Below are 9,971 nucleotides of genomic sequence, written 5' to 3' on the forward strand. Positions count from 1 at the left end.
ATACAGAAAACCATGAATGAATCAAAAAACGTGTTTTCTCTAAAATTCTTGAATAAGAAAGACGTACATATGTAGGATGTTCTCGCTATTGTAAATAGTAATCTGTCATAATCTGCACTTGAAAGTTAAGATGGAAACATCTTCTGACTGAAACTGATCTCCTGCTGAATATATAGGATGATTCAGTGGAAAATCCACAGTAAGAAGCCATGGGTCTATGATTGTGTGGATTCCTGCCTCCAAAGTCAGTTAACAGAAAGCTTCCTCTGAGGCCAGAGGCGGCCAGCGAGTCCTGTGATGACAGCGTAATGTGATGGCCCAGATTAATGACCAGCGGCTACGAGCCATCTTTAAATGGATGGGAATGTCCTTGGATTACTGGCTAATCCCAGTTGAGATTTGAGAGATGAGTGAACTTTGTGGACATGATAAAACCCAGCGATGGCTGTGTGTGAAGCAAAGATTAGTCGTCTAACATGAAAGCACCACACAAAGCTATGGTGAACTCTTCACCTTGGTCAGCTGCTGCTGATTACACTGATTACATGAAATAAGCCCTTTATTGACATGTCGCACAGAGGACCCTGCTAACAAAGACCTTGTTAAGCTCGTTTCTACGAATACCTCCATCTATATTAAACCCCACCCACCCCCTTGCGTGTAGATGGATTACTGAACGGCATGCAGAGGGCTGAGAGGTCATGCTCTGCTGCACTTTGATGCTCAGCTCAACACGAAGTGGAACAACCCCTTTGGTGAGATAATCTCAACACACCACAGCCTGGAGTAAACCAAACATGGTACTATGAACACTGGAGACATATTCCAGGAATATAGGAAGAGCTTTTTGTTATTGATGTCTTTAAAAAGAACCTTTGTCATGAAACGCTGTGTGGCAGGCAGGAGATGTGGACCCAAAATGCAGGCGCTCAGACTCAAGGTGTTAACTCAAAGTCACAGCTTTATTGGCTGGCAGGAAAAACATTAAACTAAACTAAACTAAACTAAACTAAACTAAACTAAACTAAACTAAAACACACAGCATGAGGGATGACGCGACACTGACTCAGAGAAACACAGGGTTTAAATACAATGGGAAGTAACGAGGGGAATGAGACACAGAAGGAGAGCACAGCTGGGAGAAATCAGAACTGATGAGACAAGGGAGCAAAGTAGGATACACTCACATGAGACACAGACCTCCAAAGTAAAACAGGAATTAGCACAGATGTGAACTAGACTAGGGGAGACAGAGCAACTAAGAAACACAGAGGGCAGCTACTAAATACTCAGAGAACTAAACAGAATACAAGAACACCAAACTAAGACACTACACTAAAGAATAAGCTGGGACAACAAAGAGAACTAAGAACATAATACAAAAAACTCAGAGGCACAAGAAACTCAAAACACTGGGTCACTGACCCAGGACCGTGACAACCTTAGGCCTTCTATGCAACACAGGAACTTACTCTAATTTTACTTTTATTTTTTAAAATCTTTCACTTCTGCTGGGTATTTATTTGTATTCAATTAGACAAGAAAACTTTTGCAAACAAGAACGGTAAATTTACCCTATTTTTTCCATTCATTTATTTATTTATTTTCAAATGGCTAGTTAGGCTACCTGGCAGATCAGCCCACGGAGTTTGGATTAATTAACTGACTGTCACGGTTCTGGGTCATTGTGACCCAGCTTTTTCTGTTTCTGTTTTGGTGTTTTTCTAAATTATGATTTGTTTGGGTTTTTGAGTTGTGCTGGTTTGATTTTGCATTAAGGGTTATTCTTGGTTTTGTTCTCTTTACGTTATTTGTTGTTCTGGCCTCTAGTTCAATATTAATATTCTTTCTGTCTATCTCTCAGTGTCAAGCTTGCGTTTTTGTGATTGGTTTCTTATTTCCTGTTCCGAGTCTTGTTTTGCTTTTGTGAGTTTTATTTTATGAGGAAGTTTTACCAGTAATAAAGCTGGGTTTTGAGTTCCAGCCCTTTTTTGAGAGTCCTCTTTTTTTTTCTCAAGATGGCGCCGGTGTCTATGGCTGGCCGTCTTTACTCTCGCTCTCGCCTGCATCTGCCCCTTTGCTCTTTACCCTCTCTATCCCGGCTTCTGGACTTTGGCATAGTACTTTTTATTTTCTTCATATTATGCTAATCAGGTGGCAGTGCATTATTAACATACGACCAGCAAACACTCCTAGACCTCTGTTTCTCCTATTCACATCGCTTCGATCGACACTGGACTTTGGGACTTGCCGCCCCACTACGACCAGACCCCCCCCACTAGCTTTCCCTGCCTACCTCCTTTTAATCTGTATAAGAAACGATACATGAGATACAGGAGACGGAGTAAAAGGAGTGGCTTCCGTGTGCGTATGAAAGCTTACCTTGAAGCACAGGCTACGGTTTACCCATATGCCTCTGGGGACTCGCTAAGCTCTCTCCGTGCAGTCTCCAGTGATCGCCCCATCGCTAAACTGCTTGGCCACCGGTGGATTTGCTCCGTCTCACAGCAAGCCCAGCCCTTCCAGCGGCATGCCTCCCTGCTTGTACAGACGTGGTGTCAACCACAGCAACCTCAGAGCCCTGCGACGTGCTACTCGTGTGGATGCTGCGCCCTGGACGCGGATGGCTCTTTTCAATATCAGGTCGCTGGTAAATAAGACCTTTGTGTCAAACGACTTTTTCTCCACCACGAGCCTCGATGCTCTCTTTCTGACGGAGACCTGGATTCGCCCTGGTGAGTCGCTTCCTTTTTCTGAGCTTCTCCCCCCGGACTGTGTCTTTTTTAGCTCTCCGAGGCTTACCGGTAGAGGTGGTGGCTTAGCCTCGGTCTTTAACTGTAAATACAAAGTCCGACAGCTACCCTGTTCTTCCTACATCAGTTACGAGGCTCAACTTCTGGAGATGACCGCCTCGCGAACTTCTCTGATTGTTTTGGTTTACCGGCCACCTAAATATAATAAGACTTTTATTCATGAATTTGCTGACCTTCTTGGTTCAGTTATTTTTAAATATGACTGTGTGCTTATTATGGGTGATTTTAACATTCATATCTGCTGTAACGACGATCCGTTAGCCAAAGACTTCCTTGCATTAACAGACTCTTTTAATCTTGCCCAGTGGGTTAACCAACCAACCCACGCTAGGGGCCACACCCTCAATCTGTTTATTTCACACGGTTTGGACATTAGCATTAAGGATATAAGCAATGTTGGGATTTCTGATCACTTTCCTGTTATCGTTGATGTTAACTTATGTACTTCTGAACTTCACCCTGATGCTCTCCTATGCCCTACACGTATAATTAATTCTGCAACTGTGGAGGATTTTTCAATGTCTTTTTCGAAACTTGCCTCTTCCATTCCTGACTGTTCCCTGGCTTCCACGATTGATGACTTTGCTAGCACCTTTTTTTCCACATGCTCCTCCATCTTCAATACTGTTGCCCCTGTTAAAATGAAGCACCCTAGATCGTTTTCCCGATGCTGGCTAAACGATTCTACACATGCCTTGCGACGTGTGTGCCGCCGGGATGAGAAAAGATGGAAGAAAGAGACTCCAGGTTTCTTATGATATCTTGCGTGCCAGCCGGTTGCAATTTCAACTTGCCGCTAAAATGGCCAAAGCTGCCTTCCTATCTAAAATTATTCTTACTCATGGTCACAATCCCCGATCCCTCTTTAATGTTTTCAATTCATTAGTTAACCCCTATCCTGAAATACCACTGGCGTGCTCTCCTGAATTTTTTTTTTAACTCATTTTATTTGTAAAGTTTTACATTTTAAGTCGAGTTTTATACCCACCAGTGGATGTTCATTCATCATTTCAACAGTTTGAGCCAGTGTCACTCCATACTCTCAAGTGACTTATTGACCAATCAAAGAACACCTCTCCTGCTTATGATATTCTTCCATCTCGTTTAGTTAAGGATTGCGTCAGCGTAATTGGACCCAGCATCCTATCTCTAATGAATATATCTCTACTTGCAGGCTCTGTTCCTTCAGCCTTCAAACACGCTGTTGTCCAGCCCATTCTTAAAAAAAGAAACTTTGATCATAACGATCTTGGGGAACTATAGGCCGATCTCTAAGCTTCCATTCCTGTCCAAAATACTGGAGAGGATCGTTCTTTCACAACTGCAGCCATATTTGGATGCGAATGCCATTTATGATAAATTTCAGTCTGCTTACAAACCCTGTTATAATACTGAAACGGCCTTGCTCAGAGTCCTCAATGATCTCCTTCTGATTGCTGACTCCGGACGCTCTTCAGTCTTGGTCCTACTAGATCTATCCTCGGCCTTTGATATGGTAGATCATAACATCTATTAGCGAGGCTTGAACACACACTTGGCATTGGAGGTGCTGCCCTAAATTGGTTTGTTATACGTCTCTAATAGGTCCTTCTCGATCAATTTTGGCCCTTATTTCTCCTCTGCTGCACCTGTCTCCTGCGGCATGCCTCAAGGATCTGTCCTTGGCCCCCTGCTCTTCTCACTGTATATGCTCCTTTAGGCGCAATCTTTGAGAAGTATAACATCGCACATCATTGCTATGCCGACGACATACAGATGTATTTCAAGCTAACTGATGATCCCTCTATGTCTTTGTACGGCTCGCAGGTAACTCTCTTATTCTAAACGACAGGAAAACGAAAATTATTGTGTTTGACAATAGAGTCCCCCGTAGCCAACTCTGTGACGCCCTCGGTTCCTTTAACAGTTTCCTCACTGACACTGTTAGTGACCTGGGTACATTTTTGGATAGCTCTTTTAAGTTCGATAAACAAGTGTCTTCTGTTGTTAAATCATCAATTGCGTCTTATTAGCAAGGCCAGACATTATGTTCCACATAGGGACCTTTGTAAGCTTATCCACGCCTTTGTGACATCTAGGTTGGATTATTGCAACTCACTTTACTTCGGTCTTAACTCTACTCTCCTCCATAGACTGCAAATTGTTCAGAATGCAGCTGCTCGTCTCCTTACTGGTAGTGGGCAGAGTGTCTCTATTACCCCTGTCCTTGCTGATCTGATTTGGCTTCCCGTTAAGTACCGCATTCAATTCAAAATCCTGCTGCTTACCTTCTGAATTATTAACAATATGGCGCCAAGCTACCTCATTGAGCTACTTAGATCATACACCCCTACTAGAGCATTAAGATCATCTTCCCAGTCACTCTTGGTACTGCCGAGATCTCGGCTGAAGACTAGAGGTGACCGCGCGTTTGCCTTGGCTGCACCCGATTTATGGAATAACCTCCCCATCGCTATACACGAGTCTGATTCCATCCATTCCTTCAAATCGCGGTTAAAAACCCACTTATTTAGCCTCGCCTTTTCTACCAGTTAACGCTTGCTTGATAGTTAGCTTAACGCTTATTCTTATCTTCGGCTTATTCTTAAATACTTTTAATTTATTTTTAATTTTTTTGACTGTTTTATCCTCTACACTTAGCCTTCTTTTATGCTTTTATATGCAATTCTTTTGCCTTCGTGTGTTTTAATGCCATTCGACCTGCTAGCACGTTTTGGTACCTTGCCATAGCCCTCATCCTTCCCTGTTACTTCATCTTACCCTCTTACATGTTAAGCACTTTGGTACACCACTGGTTTTTAAATGTGCTATATCAGTGGTGTCAAACTCATTTTTGTCTGGGGGCCGCATACAGCTTAATCTGATCTCAAGGGGGCCAGACCAGTAAACTCATTCCAAAATTATATAGAACTAACAGTAAGTCCACTTTTTTCCTTTGTATTAGTGCAAAGAAGAAATAAATTATAAAAATCTTTACATTAAATCAATTGTCCTTTTACACTTTTACTCAGTTTAACATTTATTTAAGTGCATTATACATAAAAATCTGATCACAGTGATTGTACAATGTTTAAAACATTCAGTCAACAAACAGTTTTGTGGAACTTAAAAACACTGCCCTGCATGTTAAAATACATCAAACACATCTAAATTTAGAAATGAATGAATTTAAAATCCATTTTCCACATCTAGGAAGCAATTCTGAACACATAAATTAGGGCCACACACTCTAAATTTTAAGTGGTAGCTGTTATAAACAGACATTTGATGAAGTAAATTTGGCCCCTTTCTTGTTAATGCATAAAATGTAAACAAAAAAAACCTCACATAGATAACATATGTGGCATGCATAAGACATAATATTTTACTTAACAATAGTCTTCTCTTGTAAATCTGTTTCTGACTACCACTGACTTTCACAGCAATTACTAGAGCAAATATTCACATTTGTTTATTTTATAGTGCAACGTTAAAAGCAGCATTCCATAGAATTTAGTCTTGCTCAGTATTTGCCCCTGAAACTTGGCATCTTTTAGCCTGCACAAGTGCATCAATATCAGGCATCATATCCTGAGTAGCAGCCAGTTTCAGAATCTCATTTAAGTGCTTATGTGTGAGCTTTGAGCGTAGCTTTGTTTTATTAATGGTCATGAGTGAGAAAACTTGCTCACAAAGGTAGGTAGTCCCAAACATGGACAACATTTTTGCAGCCAGTGCTGTCAATTTAGGATAGTGTGGTAGGAGATACTTGTAAAATGTGTCCAAGCCCACAGAGGCAAATTTGTCCTTCAATTCTACATCACACTGCAAATCAGTGATTTCAAGTTGCATGTCAATAGGCACATCAGAAGCTCTGACTGTGAATGGTGAGCGAAAAACTGCGAATTCTGTCTCGAGTTCGCTAAAGACCTGAAATTGTTTCTCAAATTCCCTCAGCAACCCTGAAATCTTGTCTTTGTACTGTTTCACGTCAGGATTAACACTTGCTGTGCACACATCTCGGAGACAGGGAAAATGAGCAGGGTCTCCGCTTGCTATCTGCGTCTCCCATAATGTGAGCTTTAACTTGAATGCATGTATGCTGTCATAATACTGTGTTACAATTTTTTTGCGTCCCTGCAACATTCTGTTTAGATTATTCAAGTGCTCTGTAATATCAACCATAAATGCAAGGTCCTGCAGCCAAAGTGGGCACTGTAATTCCTTAACAGGTTTTCCTTTTTTCTCCATAAATTGTCCGACTTCCCCACGTAGATCAAAGAAGTGCTTCAGCACAGCACCTCTGCTTAACCATCTTACCTCAGTGTGGTATGGCAGACCATGGGTAATGTTACAGTCACTGAGAAGTAGAGCTGGGCGATAGAACGATAACGATATGTATTGCGATATAACTTTTACTCGATAGAGAAATTAAGCTATCGCGATAGACCTCGCCGCTCTTGTCCTCTTAAAAAAAAAAAAAAAAAAAAAAAAAAAGGTCAGCCAATCCAAATTAAGTAGCGCAGAGCCGAACCAATCACAGCCGCAGCATCACGTCGCGTGACTTGTTACGTACAGCACAAGTGCCAAGCCGCACGTGTGTTTGTTTGGGAAGCAGCCAGCGGGTAATGGAGCCAGCGCATAATGGAGGAAATGAGTGTGCCGACTAGAAAAATCAACCGAGCGTGACCGAAGAGAAAACAGATGATGGTTCCAATGCCGGAGAGATTGTCGAACGGAAGAGCCATAGAAGTTCCGTAGTGTGAAAGTATTTCGGCTATTTCAAGTCTGACAAAAAACAGAGTAGCGTGCACTGTAAATTGTGCCGAAAGCAAGTCTGGAAATACAATAAACTGGTGCATGCGTCACACTGTGCGCCACGTTATTGTTTCGGTGAAATGAATTTCTACAATACTGTTACTGTTAATTCTACTCTCTGCAGTGTTTAAATGCTTACATATACACACAGTTACTGTCCGTCCACACATACGACTCGGTTCTGCTTCTATGCCCCAGCTTTGTTTACTTTTTCCCACCGAGGCTTCTAGACTTCTGATTGGCCAACATTTCTGCACGGTTAGGAATCTAGCGCCACCTGCTGCTTTGGCATGTTCATAGCAGCGTTTTCCTTCATTTCTGCCTTTATGTGTGGACGGGATTATTTTTTTAAAACGAAAACGGAAAATCTCCGTTTTCAAAAATGCCCGTGTACGTGTGGACGTAGCCTCAGTCTCTGACTGGAAGCGCTAATTCGTCATTCGGCTTTTGTCAGACTAAAGTAACTGTTAAAACTGTTTAAAAAGCTAAGCTATACAACAAGGAGAGATTGAGAATTTCCTTTTAGTTCTCAGTTTATTTGATATTGACAAAAGTTAGTCAGTTTTGTCTGTTCTTCTGTAAAACAAACTAAGATTTATTTTTAGAATTAATATTTTGTTTCTAAGTGGAATTGACAATTTAGTCTGTTTCGTTTGTTCTATTTTGAAACTTAAACGCTTTAGCGGCTGCCTTTTGTGTAGTTTGCAATATTTGCCTTTATTTATCTGAAAAAGTCTCATGTTCCTTAAGTACATCTACCCTGTTGAACTTATTATGTGAGCAGTTTGCAGACCACTTCAGGGGAAAGATCAGCGCCATCAGATCTGATATTTTATCTAATCGCGATATGATTGTAAACACATCTGAGGGCTCGATTGTACCTGAGGAGACACTGGACAGCTTTGTCCTGGTTAATGCTGAGAACTTTCAGAAGGTTTTCTCCACAGTGAGACCCACCACATGTCTTTTAGATCCAATCCCTTCTTCACTCTTTAAAACACTTTATGGATTTTTTGAGGCTGAGCTTTTATACATGATGAATTGCTCTCTTCAGTTGGGTGTCTTCCCTGCTGCCTTTAAAACGGCGGTGGTGAGACCCCTTCTGAAGAAGAGCAATTTGGATTGTAATGATTTTAATAACTACAGACCTGTATCCAACTTACCATTTTTAAGTAAAGTCTTAGAAAAACTTGTTTTTACTCAGATTACTGATTTTCTCAATGATAGACAGATCCTGGAGATATTCCAGTCTGGATTTAGGGTGAACCACAGCACAGAGACTGCTCTCCTAAAGGTTTTAAATGATCTTAGATGTAACTGGGACGCCCAAAAGCTCTCAGTCCTGGTGCTACTGGATCTAAGCGCAGCCTTTGATACAGTAGACCACGCTATTCTTTTAAACAGACTAAAACACATGGTGGGCCTCTCTGGTGCTGTACACAACTGGTTCACTTCCTATCTCTCTGACAGATCTTTTATGGTGAGTATGGATACATGCTCCTCTAAGATCCATAAAATGACATGTGGTGTGCCTCAAGGGTCGGTTCTAGGCCCTGTACTTTTTAATTTGTATATGTTGCCTCTCGGCAGTGTCATCAGGAGGCATGGAGTGAACTTCCACAGTTACGCTGATGACACGCAGCTGTACATCTCCGTGTCTCCTGATGACACCAGACCAATGGATGCCCTTTTTAACTGTATCTTGGATATAAGATCTTGGATGGCAGAAAACTTTTTACAGCTTAACCAGGACAAAACTGAAGTTTTAATTGTCGGTCCTGAGGCTCAGAGAGAGAAACTCTTGTCTAAATTAGAGGCATTTTCACTATGTCCTTCGCTACAAGTGAAAAACCTGGGTGTTATTTTTGACTCTGAGCTTGGTTTTATCCCACATGTTAAACATGTAACCAAAATTGGATTTTATCATCTAAAAAATATAGCCAGAGTCCGCCCTATTCTCTCTCGGGCCAACACGGAGATGCTGATGCATGCTTTTATTACCAGTCACATTGATTACTGTAATGTCCTGCTCTCTGGTCTTCCTAAGAAGAATATTTCAACTTTACAACTCTTGCAAAACTCGGCAGCTCGTGTGCTGACGAAGACCAGAGGGCGGGCCCACATTACACCGGTTTTAGAATCGCTGCACTGGCTCCCCGTGTGTTTCAGGATCGATTTTAAAGTTCTTTTATTGGTTTTTAAATGTCTTAATGGTCTTGGGCCTTCTTATCTTTCAGATCTGCTTTTACCATACGAACCCTCGCGGACCCTGAGGTCCTCTGGTACTGGCCTTTTGATTGTCCCTAAAGTCAGGACACATACTCACGGAGAGGCAGCTTTTCAGTGGTATGGTCCTCGTCT

The 9,971-nt window shown here is 41.7% G+C and overlaps 1 protein-coding gene across 1 annotated transcript; it reads left to right on the forward strand.

Moving 5' to 3' along the window:
• The first annotated feature begins 2,018 nt into the window (after positions 1-2,018).
• Positions 2,019-4,726, forward strand: LOC120744180. Its single transcript, XM_040048359.1, has 2 exons — positions 2,019-2,120; positions 2,447-4,726. The coding sequence occupies exons 1-2, from the start codon at positions 2,019-2,021 to the stop codon at positions 3,569-3,571; spliced, it is 1,227 nt and encodes a 408-aa protein (XP_039904293.1). The 3' UTR covers positions 3,572-4,726.
• The last annotated feature ends 5,245 nt before the right edge of the window (positions 4,727-9,971 follow it).

The sequence above is a fragment of the Simochromis diagramma genome, unplaced genomic scaffold, assembly GCF_900408965.1.
Source record: "Simochromis diagramma unplaced genomic scaffold, fSimDia1.1 OVJJ01000557.1, whole genome shotgun sequence".
Classification (NCBI taxonomy): Eukaryota; Metazoa; Chordata; class Actinopteri; order Cichliformes; family Cichlidae; genus Simochromis; species Simochromis diagramma.

Coding starts and splice junctions, on each gene's coding strand:
- LOC120744180 (XM_040048359.1), top strand. CDS start 2,019: ATGGCGCCGGTGTCTATGGCTGGCCGTCTTTACTCTCGCTCTCGCCTG. Junction 2,121..2,446: donor GGCTTCTGGACTTTGGCATA/GTACTTTTTATT, acceptor CTCTCCGTGCAG/TCTCCAGTGATCGCCCCATC.